This window comes from Camelus dromedarius, chromosome 14, assembly GCF_036321535.1.
Source record: "Camelus dromedarius isolate mCamDro1 chromosome 14, mCamDro1.pat, whole genome shotgun sequence".
NCBI lineage: Eukaryota > Metazoa > Chordata > Mammalia > Artiodactyla > Camelidae > Camelus > Camelus dromedarius.
This window is the reverse complement of record NC_087449.1, coordinates 21,419,312-21,436,591: the sequence shown is the minus strand read 5'-3', so window position 1 is coordinate 21,436,591 and position 17,280 is coordinate 21,419,312. Positions and strand designations below refer to the sequence as shown.

Below are 17,280 nucleotides of genomic sequence, written 5' to 3'. Positions count from 1 at the left end.
CGGTGTGACACATGAGAAATCACAAAATTTAGAACTTTTATTTTCTTGAAGCTTCCATTTCTTCATCACTTCGGTTCTCCTTCTGTTGACAGATGGTGTAAACATGGGCATTGTGGGACTTGAGAAAAGCTTCTGACATTTTTTCTAGTGCTTTTCAGTGATGTGTGGTCAATTTTCCCCAAGAAATAAGTCACTGCTGGCATTTTCAGTAAATGCCTTTTGTGCCTCTTTCCTTATGGTGTGATGAAAGTGAAGAGTTGAGATTGGCTGCTCAGCTGGATGGTTTTCCCAGGTTTAAATGCCTCATTTTGCCTGGAGCGTCTGCCCTCTTCCCAAGGCTGGTCTCTCTCTACACCTCTTTCCCCACCTTTCCTGGCTCCTGCTACCTCTCACGTTTGCATGGTGTCTCCGACCTGGGCTTTCCCATTTCATTTTCCCCGTTGTTTTCCTTTCTTGTCCTGACTTCTGCCAAGTCTCCCGTATTATAAACCAGCTGGCCCATCCTGCATTGCTTGGGAGAATCATTAACCAAAGCTAAATAAATTCCTGCTGCTACTTGCCAAAGAGAGCACGCTACAGAGATGCCCACGTGAGAAGTAATTTGATCAAAGCCTGAAGCTCTTCTGGGGAAGAAATCCCCAGTATCCCGGGGAAGTAAGTTAAGGTGTGCCTTTTAGGCCCCCAAAGAGAAATCCAATCATATCATGTGCTCTATATTTTTAATCAGACCAGCTCAAAAGAATTCTTCAGATTTGGTGAAAAAGAACCAGCTATCCAATTTTGTATGATGCATCAGATATCACAGACAGATATTTAACATTATTTATACAGCCAAGTCTATTCTTTATCTGCATCACCAGTTGGGGCAATTTGGGGCTCCCTATTTTTAGGTGCCTATTAGCTCATTTCTCTCTGGCTTTTGTTGTTGTTTTGTTTTGTTTTGTTTCTGTAACACCCAACCTTCGTTTTGAAGTCTCTTTAATACTCCTCATGGCTACAGTGTTGCCCCCACTCCCGCTCTGTTGTTTTTCCGTTGCTCTTTTTCCTCAAGATCGTTTGTTCCACTCACTCCATGTGATTTTGCTGGTTGGTCAGAGAGGAAAGTTAGGATAATAAACTGTCACTCAGAACGCAGACCTCAAGTGACCTCAGATGACCATCTAACATCTTCCTTCGACTCTGAAATTCAAAGAGAACACTGCACACACAGGGAATTGGAACTGTGTCCGTGTTTTGTGCAATGTGTTTTTATGCTCTCCGCTGCAGAAATCTCAAATCCTGGCCAGTGCCTTTGATACTTAACCCAGCTAAGGCTGCATTCTTTCACCACAGAGAGGCTGAAAAAAGAAAAACGTCACCTGAGAGGACAGTCACATTGCTTCATTGCTGAGGAGCATTCTGATTTAATCTGTTTGGTTCTGTTATTTTTATTTGGTTTTCATCTTCCTCACTGTCTTGTTCTGTATTTCCTGCTGCTGCGGGTCGCCTGACAGCCACTTCTCTCTGAAGTCCATACGCTGTCAATGACAACCCAGCAGGACCTTGTGCAGTGTTGGTAAATGTCTTTTTGGAGAGGATATGCTTTGTTCATGACTGACTTGGAATGTCAACTGAATGTAGTCAAATGGCTTGAGGGAGACAGAGAATTTCAACAGCAAATTCCTGACATTGGTGGTTCAACATGTCCCTTCCATCACCACAATACTTTTTTTTTTTTTTTTTTTTGCATTTTCTGAGACACTTGTGCCAAAATTTGGGCAAGTGTGGTGGAAACTTTGCACTTAATGATTTATACTTGCCTATTGCAAAGTTTAATATAATTTGAGAACTAACTTTTTAAGAGCAAGTCTGTTCTTCCTACACAACGAGTCATATAAGGATATGCCCCTGAAAGGCTTTGAGCGTAAAATCTTTCATGAGACCCGTGATTTATAAAGTAGTAAATCTGATGCCACATCTGAAAAGAAGACTTTCTGTGCACTGTCACATTCAAAAAATAAAGTGTTCCCTTGCAGCTGTACTTCACTAAATTTAAGATACTTTCCAATAGGAGATGCACTATCATTTCATGTGTGACTGAGAAAGGGAGGGGAGGGCTGCCAACTGAGTTAAGGTGCAATACTTTCTTATATTGATTTTAAGACCCATCTCAATTTCAGAGAGGTTAAAATGTGAAAAAGTGCACAGATTAGAATCAATGAAATACAATAAACTCCTTTTATACTGAAAAAAGCTCACAAGATCTTCACTGTTTGATTTTGGGAAAAAAATCTGAATACTAATATGCAAATAGAGAAAATGCTTGAAGTTATTCTAAGAAACAAACTCCTAGACATTAAGAGATGAACAGGGAATTATCTCTAGTTGTAAATATCCAATTTATTATTTTTTATTTCTACGGGTGATAGTCACTTTTTAAGATGTTAGCAAAACCCTCTTTTGGTACCCCAATACAAAAAGGCCACCATAAAAACAATCTTTCTTTATTGTTAAATTCACTGTTAATTATATTCCTTCACTGTTGATTATGCATTTTTAGTTGCATTTTTAACATCTCAGGAATCTGTAATGAATGGACATTCATGGACACCAAAGGAAGTATCAGCTGGACTTTGATGCTTCCTTTGGTGTAGAGCTTTGAGCAAAAGTGATTTGTATTCAGTACTGGAATATTAACCATAACATCTAAAACTTGAAATATTTCCTCCAAGCCTTTGTCTTTCCAAGCTGGGTGGCAATTCTGACTTGGATAATCTTGTTAAAAAAAAAAAAAATCTGTATTAACATCAATTATTCTGCACAAAAAGAAAGACCTTTGGAGGTGGGTATTCTTAATCTCAATTTAAAATACCCACATTTAATTTTAGTATTTTTCTTCTTTCTGCTTTCTTTTGGAGGGGGTGGGGGTGGGAAAGCCTGTCTCCAGTGCTAGCTGTCTGGCCAGTCCCCATCCCAGATCCTTTTGAGACAATTTCCATGGTTCGTTCTTAAGGACAATTTTGTTCAGTACTTAATTTGAGTGCTACCCTTGTTTAAATCCAGCACAGAGTTACCCAGTGACGCATTTTTTAAGTTCCCTGATTGATTTAGTACATTTGCTTCTAAGCCCTCAATGTCCACAACGATGATAAAAAAAAATTTTTTTAGCATGCTATTCAACCCTTATGAACTATTCTTTTGTAACTTCAACTCAAAGGACAAATGGCAGAATTGGAGGCTCCTTGTTTTAAGGAGATTGTAAATAGAAATTTAGTTTTTCAAAAGAAAGGAATATTCTCCACCATTCCCCACCAGCAGGTATGAAAAAGCACTGTTAACATTCAGTTTCTGCCAAGGTTCCTGTTTCACTTCCGATTTCCTGGAGATACGGAGCATCGGCTTTAGTGCTGGTTCCTTCTCCTCTCCTACAGATATTAAAGGAGTTGCATTCATTTGTTCTAGCCACCAAGGAAGCCACATGTATGAATAAAAACTGATTGACAGGTGATATCCTAGAGCCCTAAGAATTGCAAGGAAGCAATTTCCCTGCCTTACTAAGTCTAGGAGGCAAGCTAGTAGACTATTTTCCAAGAAATGTTGTTTATGAAGTAATTTTACTACCCTCATTCATTTCTTTATCTTACTTCTCTGCATTGTAAGGAAGAATCTCCCTCATTGCTCTTTGTACAGAATTTACTCAATTTTCTATTAAAGTTATAACCCTTCAGACCTGTGGCATTGATTGATCTAAATCAAATAGAGTAAAACTTCAATTATCTACATTTGTTTGTTGGTGAGAAGGGAGAGCACATGCAAAGATCTGGAATGGTTGGGGTTCAGAGCAACTGTTGTGACCAGTTTACAAAGACATTTGATGATGCTTGCTTCCAGAGCCAATTATGGAATTACAATCATGCTGTTCAAAATTACCCATCCATAACTACCAAAGACAGGTGCAAGACAAACTAAATTTGGATATTGATGGAGCTGAAATGGGATACTTCATTCAGGGACCTCAGATTTATAGTGTTGCATTTTTATGGTCTCGGTAAAAGCTTCCTCTTTCCCCATGGCGAGGAAGGTGCATGTGGGGTGATCCCACCGAGCTGTCAGCACTATGTCAGGAGTTTCTGTTGATGGACATATGTCTGGCCACTTGAGAATTGCGTCTGAGTGAAATACATTTGCACAAGTCAATTATTAATGATAATGCCTTTAACAACTCCCTGAAAAGGCAGGAGCATGATTTCTTCCATGAAGCTGACTTCAGCGAATTCACAGATGCTAAAACCCGGCATTTTAAAATTTTCAGTTTCTTCTCATAGACTTATCATGAAATAAGCACGTCACTTTTTATACCCTGTCCATAATCACAGTGTCTTAGGTTTTGTTTCCTTTTTCCATCAAAATCATTTCTGTGTTTCGATCAGTAAAGTGTGCTGCTTGATTTCATTTGAGATTTGTATTTGTGTTTTTGTTTTCCATTCCTTTATATTTCTTTGGTTCGTAGTGTCAGAAGATGATGTTTTTTATGACAAACTGCCCTCGTTTGAAAGGCGCTGTGAAACGCCTGCAGGTATGGTGCTAGCTGAGTGATTTTTAGATATCTAGACTTTAAAAATCCAAGCCATTATGCCATCTGAACGCTAAACTTCATGGACATGCTACTCACCTCATGAGTGTCCAGTGCCTCTCAGATGCACTATCTATCTACTGTTCATCGTGGAACTCATGCCACTGAAATGTTTTTTAAGTGACCATATTAAAAAGCAGCAGGTTGCATGACAGTTTCTCAGTGAAAAGGGTCAAAAAAGGTGGGATGCTATTGCTTTGTGAATTTACAAAGGAAGGAATAATTTAACTGCTCAGAATTACCTGTTCAGTGATGTCTTTTTAATTTAGGATAGAATAGAGCACCATTAGTAACCTTGCTTTCTCTTTGGTATGTAGGTAAAGGGTGTTTTGTGTCTGGATGCCTAAGATGATTTCAGGGGAGGGGACGGAAGATATATGACATCTTCCATGAACTTTCAATTTATATGCAATGCTGTTGTCATTTAAAACCTAAGCTAAGTTTTATATAACCCATAACTCCGAGTTTATTTTTTTGAAAACAAAGAAGGGGATGACATTGAAGATGTAATGGATACAGCAATTGCTGAATGACAGTTTGCCCAAACTAGTGCAGTTAAAATACGCTGACGCCCCTGCATGGCCAGGAAGACTTCTGCTCCATGCGCACAAGCACCAAGTACCAAGCTACCAGCCACACGTGCCCATCCCTTCAGGCCTCCATAGCTTTGCTTTTGCTTTCTGTTTCCTGAACTAAAAAAAAAAAAAAAAAATAGATGATTGCCAGCCTTCCCTTTTTTTTTCCTGCACGCTAATGGCATGCAGTGCCTCCGCCCTCCCCCATAGTGAGATTAATGACCTGCTCTGTAACTCATACTGTGTCCTTCTCTCTCCTTCTCCTTAACCTTCCCCATCCCGCTTCAACTCCTGGCCATACAGAGAATGAACAGCCTTCCCTCGTTTGGTTTGACAGAGGAAAGTTTTATTTGACTTTTGAAGGTAAGTAGTACATAGCATACCAGATTCTAATTTGTCCTCCCCTCCTGCTTTCTCCCCATCCGCATTTCGAAATCCCAGTTCTCATCAAAAGACCTGGTTTCGTTTGCTATATAAAAATGCTATGGCTACTTAGAAAATATTCAACACTAAAGAAAATATTCCATGAATTTGGTTTGTATGAGATCTTCAATTTTTCATATTAAAAAAAATGAAAGCTAATTTGCAGTTAATATTGGTTACTTAATTAACTGTGTTAAATTGAAAAAAAAAAAAACAAAAACAAAAACTATTTTGGGCAAGGAACTTAACTCTGTCAACCAGGGCTCTTTCCTAACTCTTTTGCAAATGCAATGCAACAAATATAGGGACATTTTTGGCTGGAAGTGCCATTTAACTTTGCTTTAGATAATTAATATTTCAGATTTAACATCCACTATTGTGAAATATAAATACACAAATATATTCTTATGACAAGGAATGCTGCATGGGAGATCAGAAAAATAAGGAAAAGAGAAAAGAGTATTTTTAGTAAGTTCTGTTTACATCTTCTGAAATTGAAATTGAGACTGGAATGACTTTAAAATGGACAACTACTATCGGACTTGCCATTTTAGAAGATTAAAAAATATGTACATAAGTATAATGTCAGATCTCTAACCTCGGTGTTGGATAATTTGTTATATTCTTTATTAAGTGTTAGCATTCTTTTGTTCCATATTTAAGTTCTAAATCATTTTAACAGGCCAGGCATTTGATGAAATGGCTCATTTAAACTAATGATGTAGGGAAAATTAAGTAATTTAACTTAATTAATGGGATATCTTACACATAATGTTTCAGTTAAGTCTCTACTCTCTACCATTTTAAACAGCTAAGTTTATCCTGGGATCAAAAGTTGGCCAGAAAATACTATACCCTAGAACTGAATATAAATATTGAACTTGCCCTTGTATTTCACAACAACAAAGAGAACTTTGGTAATTTAAGTGTATGTTTTAACACAATTTTAAAAATAGGAATGACCGATACAGATTTTTAAGTAGTTTGTGCAGTGTGGCTTTTTTTCTCTCAACAGTGAACGTTCCTTACAAAGTGGTCCCAGAGACAGAAGTCCTTAGCTTGGAGTAGTGTGGATAGCCGCAGAGAGTATTGTCTGATTTAAAACTTCTCCAACGCTCGATGTGTTGTCCGGGCTCAGGCACAGAAGGGGTGGATAGGCAGTTTTTAAAGGAGGATGCATATTTTTCACATGATGTTGGAAATCTTCATTGCCTCGGGCCATAAATTTTGTAATAACCAAGGTGCAAAATTTACAAACTTATGAACATCTAAACTTTCTGTTTGAATCAGATGGAGTTAAAAAGTGGCCAGGTATCTTTTTACTGATCAGCACATCTCAGAGGAGAAGTTCTGGTTGAATAGGTTGGTGATCTTGACATACAGCCAATACGTGCCCCTTTCTCTGGTTCAGTCCAGCCATAGCAGCAGCTGCGGTTTACTATGTTTAACCAGGGAAGTAAACAATATGTTACCAGCAGCCTTCGAGTAATGTCTAGGGGTCCAAAAAACATCTTTGGTAACTTTTTTGCTGTTGTGGTTTGTTTTAGCTTTAGAGTGTCTATTGGCTTGTTTGCATGTGTTTTGGTTTGGATTTCTTTAAACAGAGAGAGAGAAACTTTTTTTTTGAAGGTACCAATCTAAAGACAACTTTTGGTTGTTAGTTTGTTTTTAAAATATGTATCATTGATCAAATATAAGTGTTGATAAACGTATGGAATAACGATGTGAACCACATTTTTTTTCTTTTTAGGAAAATAAAATGTTTGTTAGTAGATTTCTGGGTATCTAAAATTGGTAACATCGCCATTCTATTTAGTAAGATCCAAATTCCGTTAAGCATCTCAGTTTGGTCCATGAGAGGTCATGCAGGAAAGAGGTTTAACTAGAAATTAACTGGATCTCTAGTCTCTGTGTTACCTTCATCTTGGACTTTGCTCAAGTCTGGGAAGTACAGACAAGGCTTCCCAAGGGATTATAGGCGCAGCCATGTCATGAATGTGTGTCCCTATTATTTCTTCAGGAAATGCTCATGCAAATAAAAGTACGTCAAAATGAACTTCAGGGGAAGACTTAGGAGAAACTAAAAATGACACCTTAACACCTGAAACTAAAAATGTCACAAGAATGGCTATATTTTAAGAATAGAAAAGGTTTTATTTTTGTCATTTATTTACATTAGTCTTTCAGGAATTTTTTGCTGGTGCAACCCAGAATGATTTTTTAATTTCCTGCTGTGATGACAAAGTGACACTGAAACAGTGCACATTAAAATGTCTTGGGAATAGTGCTCCTACCCAAATTCTAAACCCCATAGAGGCTGTCATTCAACATGTTTTATTGAACAGCACTTCTTGTATATTCTCCTAGGGCACTCTGACTTCACCCACATTTGTTATTAATAATATTATGATTATTGTTAATTATTTATTCAAGGAATTCAGAAGAAGGAGAAAGACTCCCAGATCAAAATATCCATCTGTTCTAAATAGCCTTTAGAGTATCAATTGTTGTCATCTAAATAATGTTTTCATAGTGTTCCAAACCTTAGCCTGTCTTATCCACTGCTTTGGTCTTACAGTCCTCTAGGCATTGTGGTTACCCTATGGGTATCTGAGCCACTGACCAACCAACCAACTAACTAATGAACATTGCCTTAAGAATTTATTTGGAGATACCATGAGATGCTTCCCATCTCCAAAGTTAGCATAGCAAGAGAGAGAGAAAAATCTTCCAACTCACAAGAGTTCCAAAGCTTGTCTTCATGTTTTACTTTTATATACAATTTCACTGAAATTTTAACCTATTTAAGTTGGACTTTAAAAAAAAGTAAAGGTTACAAAAGGTAGTAACTTTTAAAATTCATTCATCCAGGAGTATATCCTATTGAAGACTCAAGGAAGGGAAAGCTATTCCCATAACATAGAGATGATGTGACTGCTAGATATTTGAATAATTCCCTGGAGCATTGAAGGTGTTTCTAGAAATGTGCTGTCCCTCTCCTTGGTTAGCTTATTACAAAGTCATCTTGTATCTCGTAATGAAAAAAAAAAAAATAACCTACAACCACACATTCTTGAGTGTCCTTGTTCCAAATAGCATCCCTGTCCTCTGTGCACACAGCCATGTGCACGCTCATCTCTAGACTGCCCCGTGCTCCTGTCCGCTGCTCTTACTGCCACACCTTCGGGAAGGCACGTCTTTAGCAACACCCTTCTCTACCTTTGCAGGCTCTCTGCTGACCTGGCCCATCTGTTTCCTTCACTGAATCCCAGCTCTCTCCAGGGCCATCTCTTCTCCCATAGCACTCTCCACGGAAAGATCTTCAGTCTTCTGGGAGCCATATGTCATAGGACTACAAGGCAATGTTTGAGTTCTCCCAACTCCTGGTGTTACCCTGCTAACCCCTGCTCCCATTGTGGAAAGCAGCCATCTGCTCATTCCGCTGACGTATGGCGTATTCCTCTGCATTTATCTACAGGCTTGGAGAGGCTGGCAGCCCCTCTGATCCCATTCTCCACCTGACCCCCTAGCTTCATTTTGCAGCAGAGGTTTGATGTGGAAGACCCACCCAACATGCTGGCTCCAGGGCCTCCCTGACTTCTTCAGTTCCAACAGACTTTCCCTCCACTCAGTAACCCCCACCTCTGGCCACATCTCAGAAGTGGTTCCCACTGGCAAATGCCATGTTGGCTATTTCAGAACTGATCATTTGTCACCCTTCCTGTACTCCAAGAACTGTATTAGGCAATGATTCTTTCATTCAACAAATATTTATTAAGTGCTACTGGGTGCCAGCCCTGTCCTAGGCACTCCCCTGTAGGGACCAAAACAGAAAAAAACCCCTTGTCACTATGGAGCTTACATTTCAATGTGGAGAATCAAAAATAAGAAGATACAACAATAAGTAAAATACATAGTGTGGAGATGGTAAAAGTTCTGTAGAAAAAATAAAATAGAGAAGAACGACACGTACTGAGGGTGGCAATTATAAACAGGAGGACCTGAGGTAACAAAAATGATAAATAATGGTAATTAGCATCTGAGCCCTTACCACTCAAAAAGTACATTTTGTCTGTATCTCATTTCATCCGCACAACTCACTGATGAAGACATTCAGATTCAGATGACATAAGTGACTTTTGCAGGACCACTCAGCCAGGAAGAGGCAGAGCAGGGATTTAAACCCAGGCTGCCTCACTGGAGCCCTGGGCTGCTGCTCCGCCCTGCACACGCGATCTCGTTCAGTCTTTGCTTCAGCCCCTTGACATAGGTGGTGCTGGTGGGTTTTCCCAACTTTCCTAACCTTCCAGCCCCCCAGCCCCCTGTCTGTGCCTTGTCCCTGACCTTGTTGACACCTCTGGTCTCATGTCCATCCCACTTTCATTCACTCCACTAGCCAAGCCTACATGCAAGTTTTCTTCTTTATCCAGATGCGCCCCCATGGAGGAAGAGCATGCTTCTATAAGGACCTCATCTGTATGTTGGGGGCTGCGTTCTCCTCTTTAGAGTTATGTTGTTTATGTGGAAAAAATGAACTCTTTGGACATTTTTAACTTCTGACTTCCTTCAGTAGGTTATTCAATATCCCTACTTAGTAACTGTTAAGACGTAATCATAGTCATGGACCACTCAGCTTTCCTTACCCTGACATAGTAATAGCATCCTGTAAAGCAGCAGACAGGTCAGATTTTTCGCATGTGACCAGAAGGATATTAATTCATTCATCTGAAAGTCACTGGAGAAAGAAAAACTGAATTACCAAATGCAATTTTGAGAATTTTTTGAGAAAGGATGTGGCATGATCATCTTTGATTTTCAGGGTTAGCGGTGCAGTGAAATTTGGGGATTCACTGAAGCAGTTCAGGAGAAGTAGTAAGGAACTGGACCACTTTCATCCAGGGATTTGAAGAACACCACTGGGGTGGAAACATGTGACATCTAATAGAATGTGGAGGGTGGGGAGTGAAAGCTTCCATTGTGAGCCAAAGGGAGGAGGCTGCTGCTGTAAACCAGAAGAAAGAAGATTCCGAGAGCACTAGATTTGATCGGAAGGGATGAGTTGCTCTTGATGCCGCTCAGCTTTGAGGCCCTGCACACCATCCATGCAGTATGAGTCCGGGAATACAGAGACTGTAGAAATTTGGGAGTTATTTGCGTAGAGATAAGGGCTGAATCCATGGAGGGAGGTTTAGCCTGAGGGCAAGTCTGTCTTCAGGAGCCCTATTGGAAAAGGAATGCCTTGTAACTTGGAATTTGCTCCGTTGTATCTTTTCTTTAAATAGCCACACAAATATGAATGGTGACTACTGAATGCACGCTACTCTGTGGATATTTTTTGTGGAATATATTAGGTGCCTAGATCTTTTGCTGATCTGTTGTTCATGCTCAGGGGAACACCTAACTGTCTGACCCAGTTGCACTCTGAGTATGATCGTTAACCTAAGTACCAGACAGGAAAATTGCAGACATCAAGCCTAGAAGGAGAATACCGCCTTCTAGAAGACCGCTATTGCAGTTACAAGTTAACATAGTGGTGGCGTCTGACCTCTTTTCTCTGACTGCCGCCTGCCCACGCCTTTGGTCCTCACATGTGTGTCTGTCCTCATCTGTCTTGCAATCTTTGATCTCTTTCTCTTTTTTCTTCTTCTTGACACATCGACATGAACACTCAAAACTGAACATCATATGAGATTGAGGGGATTTTTAATTTTTGTTGTGCACATGAAATAAAAATGCAATGACTCATTTAAGTCTTAGAAATAATTGAATAATACATTTTGTATTTGTTTGCTTATGAGCAGAAAGAAAATTGGTTTATATAGGGCATTTCATTTTTCTTTTTCCATGAAGTAGCAGATCTTGCAAACAATTTTAAAGTTCCCTACCTACCCCTTTAGTAAATTTATAATCATATAAGTCATGTTCAAAAGGAGGAATTAGTTGTTCATTATGATATTACAGGGTTTCTGAAACACTCCTCGTAGTAGCTGCAATGTGCCCAGGCACACTTATAGTTAATATTCTTTATCAGGAGTCAGGACTGTCTTCACGTGTCTACGTGGGGGTGCACAGATTTTATTATAATGGATGCATAGCAAAATGCTGAGGTTTATTTACCATGTTTACCTAATTCTGCACTAGGTAGGTATCTGATAGAGAAAACAATGAACGAATTTGTAGAATATGGCCTTGATAATGTTACCCCAAAAGGGGAAGGGAAAAGACCCCAGTTCTTTTCTTACCCAAAAATAAGAACTCAGATGAGAGAAAGAACATTGTGTACTGAAAGATTTTTAAAATTTTATTTAGCAAAGAAAACGTACACCTCCAAGAATGGGAGGCAAGCTGATCCAAAGGAGGAAAGTCTTTGTTTTGCCCCCTCGCTTGTACTCTAGCTTAGAAATGTTTTTTCACTTGATCAACGGCTCTTGCCCCTGGAATGCCTAGTCATGTTTCTCCTCTTTGCGCATGTCCTTACCCATGATGCACAGAAAACCCCCTGGGGGCCTAAACCGCAATGCTGATTATATTACAAGGAGCACTGGGTCATGTCCAGTCCTTCCTACCACGCAGTTGCAGCTGTTGGGTTCCAATCGGTTTCTTGCTGAAACTCACTTAGAGGAAGTAAAGGCCCTTTATGTTGGAGGTGGGCATAACGCCATCTTCCAGACCATCCACCTTATCTGCCTGGTGCCCCCACTTATCTACCTACCTAATAATAATACTGCTATAAGGACAATTCATTCAATCAGCAAGTCGTTTTTGAGTCCCTACGATGTGCACAGTACCATGAAAGGTATTGGGGTCACAGTAGAGAACAAGAAAGACGTCCCTCTACCTTCATGGAGCACAGAAGACAGACATTAACCGAGTTGTTACAATAATGTGGAGAGATCGTTGTAATTCAGGAGAGAGGTGCTTTGGAGGCACCCAGCGGAAAGGCCCTCTGACCTGGAGGTTAGGGAGCGCTTCCAGAGGAAGGGAGAGGGGTGGCATTGAAGTCTACACACAGTCTGTTTGAAGAAAGATAAAATATTGCTAAGCTAGAGTTCTAATGAAAAGCCTCATGTAATGTGCAAATGTTAACCTAAAGGTTTATTGGCTATTATCCTAGATACTAGAAACAGAAAAAGAGCCCCTGATTAACTTCTATCAGTTTGCCCTCAGTACACACATGCATGTGCACACACATATACATATAAGCAGAGAAAATATATGGAATAGGTATATATAGAGAGAGAAAGTGTGTGTGTGTGTGCGCGCGCGCATTGGCTCTGGAATTAGCCTTCTGGGTCTAAATTAGTCTCAGCATGATGTGACTTTAGGTAAGCTACCTAATCTCTGTAAGCCTCAGTTTCCTTCTCTGGAAATTGGAATAGCAACGGTGTGGCTAGGAAATAGTAACCCATTTCACATGGTTGCAATGGTTCTCGTCAAGATTAAATAGTCGAGTACAAGATCAGTGCACACAAAGTGCTCAATAACAGTTAGCTCTTACCACTATTGTCCAACTTCACACATCCCTGGACTGTTCTGTTTAGTCATTGCCTGCTTTGGAGAAGGTTGGGAGGCTGTAGTCTAGTGTTCTTCCACATAAAACATCTGGCAACTTGATCTTTGTTAGCAGGGACAATGAGCAATCTTTTCCCCACAGTTTATGGAGCAGGAGAATGATTTGGAGGTAGAAGCCCTCCTCCCTGCTGTACACGCACCCCTCCGCCGCCACCAGCCTCCATCAGAGCCTATCATTAAAGCTGACTGGCTGAGACTAATGATCTACCTGGTGATAACACTCCTCCATGTACTGTGTTAATGCTGATGGGAGATGTTAGAAGAAAATCTGGTACCATCTCTTTTATTAAAGAATTTGTAAATCAAGGCATTTCAGCAGATTTGACAAGTGATTTCAAGCTTTCTGAGAAAAGAATGGAGAAGCCGAGAATCACAAGAGAGATCTGTTTACCTTGGCGTGATTGTGAGCCTTCATTGCACACTAGCATTTTTTTTCATTGATGTACATTTGATGTACAATCTTATATAAGTTACAGGTGTACAATATAATGATTCACAATTTTTAAAAGTTATACTCCATTTATAGTCATTATGAAATATCGGCTATATTCCCTGTGTTGTATAATATATCCTTGATGCTTATTTTATATATAATAGTTTGTATAATAGCTTTTTATTATGTGTCTTCTAATAAGAGCTGTCCACAGCTGGAGGCAGCCCATGCATTGTACTCCTGACTCCCCCAGACACAGAGGAGGCCCTCTGACTACCCCCTTCAGAGAGAAGAGCTGACACGGTAAACGAAAAAGTGATTCAGACAGGTGATGTCAAGACTCAAGAGAATCTCCCATTTCTAAGCCCTTTTATGTGTGTGGAATGAATATATTTCATCAACACCATACATACCCCCTAACAGATTTTAGTCAGTTACTTGTGAAAGGACTTTGTAAACTACAAAGTACAATTCAAATGTAGTCATTTCTTAATAATGAACATTAATGAATACTTAGTATGTGCTAAGAATTTTACATTCATTTCTTATTTATTAAGGCAAAGATTAATTTGGGGTCATCAGGATATGGCATTTGAGATGAGGTGTTAAGAGAAGTCATGGCCCTTAAGATTTTAACCCTTTTGTGTCTTAAACTATTTTGCAACATGTATGTGGTAATAATTTCTGCTAGAGCGTGGACTTTCAGCAGACAGGAATTTTCATGGGCTTGTTCCTCTTCTGCTGGCTCTGCTGTACTGAGTCACCAGGATGTGAGTAAAGGTAGCCTTGGGGCCTCGTTTCCCACTGGCGTACGTGCACAGACAGTGTGTGCCGCTAACAGTTGTGTTGCGTGGTCTTCTAGTCAGAGTAACTGCCACATGGCTTCCCCTAAGATTTGATTGAGAAGCTCAACCATGCCTTTGAGAAAACACAAAAGGTTATTCTGGAGAAGTGTCACAAAGGAGCAAGGGTGAGGTTAATCTTTCAAGGATGTTTTGGTGACTTTCAAGAGTTGCAATTGTCATTGTAAAGGGTGAGTCCAGGAAGAGGAAGAATGAGTTATTTAATGCTGATTACGCCTTTCCTAGATTTGGCCTTTTTTTGGACTCTGCTCACAGCCCGTTCCCCAAGAAACTGGCAGCTCAAATAGCAGGCTTTCAGGCAGTCAGACTACGTCCGACAGCATTCGTTATGCCTCTCCATTCATAAATATCAGCCCCCTAGGGGAATAACTTTCAATGGCATTCAGAATTACCAGCATCCACTTCTTAACTGTAAGAACAGGGACCATTCAAGAAACAAATAAAGGAGAAATGTAGAAACTTCAGTATTACTTAAGATCCCAGTATAACTCTCAATTTCTATTTATAATTTTTTTGCCACACTATCACCATACATGCTCATTACAGAAAACTTAGAAAAACAGAAAGCTATAAAGAAAATGAAATAATCTATAATCTAATAACCATAGATAACCATTGTTAGCATTTTAGTGTATTTTATTTCTAAGATTTTTCATGTGTACCTGACCGTGTATGTGTGTGTATGTGTGTAGTTTATATTTTCATGCACTATATAATAATGCATTCTTTTATTTTATCATATGATAATGTCCCCCATGCCATTAAACTATATTTGAAAGCAGTTCATAATTTATTTTATTCTGATCATGAAATTGATGTAAGCACATTACTTTTAAAAATTCAAAATATGGGAAAGTATAGATAAAAGAGTGAACACAGAGAAGGAAGGAAATCCTGCTGTTTGCAACAACATGGATGCATCCTGAGGGCATTATGCTACGTGAAGTAAGCCAGACAAAGAAAGACAAATACTGCACGGTATCACTTATACGTGGAATCTAGGGAAAACAAGTCAGACTCGTAGAAACAGAGTAGAAAAGTGGTTGCCAGCAGCTGGGTGGTAGGGGACACAGGGAGAGGTTGGTAAAAGGGTACAAAGTTTCAGCTATAAGGTGAGTATGGTCTGAGGATCTAGTGTATAACATCGTGACTATAGTTAATGGTCCTGTATTGTATAATGGAAATTTACTAAGGGAGTAGAACTTAAATATTCTCACGAAAGAAAGAAAGAGAGAGAGAGAGGAAGGAAGAAAGGAAGGAAGGGTGATCAGCATATGAATTAACTTGATGGGAGGAATCCTCCCACAATGTGTATGTATATCAAGTCATCACCATGTACACATCAAATACCTTACAATTTTATTTCTTAGTTATACCTCAATAGAGCTAAAGGAGAAAAAAGATCCTGGAACTGAAAAAAAAAAAAAAAAAAAAAAGGAGTAAATACAGCCAGGAAATCACATGTGTTTGTGTGTGTGTGTTGCATATACTTGATTCCAAAAAGCCATCCACTGAGATATGTTCCATTGGTTTAATAACAACATTTCCGGTGCAAAATAAGCTTCCTTAAATGTAAAAAAAAATATATTTTTTTCTAACAAACAAAGTGCAAGCCACTGTCTTCAGTATAACCATCAGAAATTGAATCTAAACTGATTTCAATTTCAGAATTAAAAACATATCTAAATCACTTCTGGCCATCAGCAGTTATGTTTAACATCACAGAGACTTGATGCTTTTTAAACCGCACGTTCATAATCTTGACCTCTTTATTCTCTTTGATGTTGATAGCTTCTTTTGGGGGGCACATCAAAAATTCCAGGCTTTTATCTGCATTCGGATTCCTGAGTTTATTTATAAACTGCCAACAGGTAAATAACTTTCTTGAAAGTCAGCCAGAAGTTATTGACAGATACAGTTTTAACACCTGAGTTACATATCCTTTCATGATGCATAATTCAGTCATAACCCACTTGTCCCATCTTTCAAAATTCCGTGGTTTAGATTTCAAAGATTCTGGCAGTTTCTCCTGCCTGCAGTTGCGTACCCTGGAGTGTGACGGTTTATCTTCTGTGTACAAATAAGTTTTTACTTCGTTACTACATCAGATGGAACCTTAAGAAAAAATTTTTTAAGAGGAAATAAGGGTCCAATTCAAATACGTGAGAAGCTAGCAATTCAAATAACTCAGCTCAGCTGAGGAACCTGTGAGATGAGCTGATCATGTCTACACGTAGTTAGGCTCCCACCAGGGCAAGCAGAGACAACGCTGGGACCCTCGCTGCTAGCAGCTGCGTTTTCATTTGCCATTGATTACAAAATGCATCTCAATTTCAGAAATTTAATACTTTTATGTTTTCAAAAGTATGTTTCTTACAGTCAAGGAAATATGTACGATTTTATGCAAATAGAAGATATATTCTGCTCTATAACCTGCAGTCAATAGTAGCCATTTAAATGCAGAATACAGAGTGTGTGGGTATATATATATGTGTGCATATACATACATATACCCATAATCATATTAATGGTTCCACAGTATTATACTATATGGCTGTACCTATCTTTTATTAATAAATATTTAGGTTGGTTTATATCCGTATTTTTTTGCTATTATGTAAAATGGTGCAAGGAGTGGACTTAAACCTATATTCTCATGTACTTGTGTGAATTTCTCCAAAAGATAAATTGCTAGAAATGGAATTGCTATGTTAAACGGTATGCACGTTTAAAATAATACTACAAACTACCAAATGCCCATCCAAAAATTCATACCAACATTGTAATTAATATTTTTTGCAT

At 39.0% G+C, this 17,280-nt stretch overlaps 1 protein-coding gene across 16 annotated transcripts in view; it reads left to right on the top strand.

Annotated features, from left to right (window-relative positions):
- SGIP1 (SH3GL interacting endocytic adaptor 1) overlaps nucleotides 1-17,280 on the top strand; it is a 182,533-nt gene that overhangs the window by 134,847 nt on the left and 30,406 nt on the right. For 7 of the 16 annotated variants that reach the window (XM_064493481.1, XM_064493492.1, XM_064493489.1 and 4 more), the window contains one exon: nucleotides 5,491-5,550. The exons of 8 other annotated variants lie outside the window; for them this stretch is intronic. In XM_064493481.1, coding sequence (XP_064349551.1) covers nucleotides 5,491-5,550 — 60 coding nt within the window. Of the gene's footprint in view, nucleotides 1-4,489; nucleotides 4,556-5,490; nucleotides 5,551-17,280 lie in introns of all 16 variants that reach the window. One more of the 16 variants, XM_064493480.1, reaches the window with a different exon arrangement.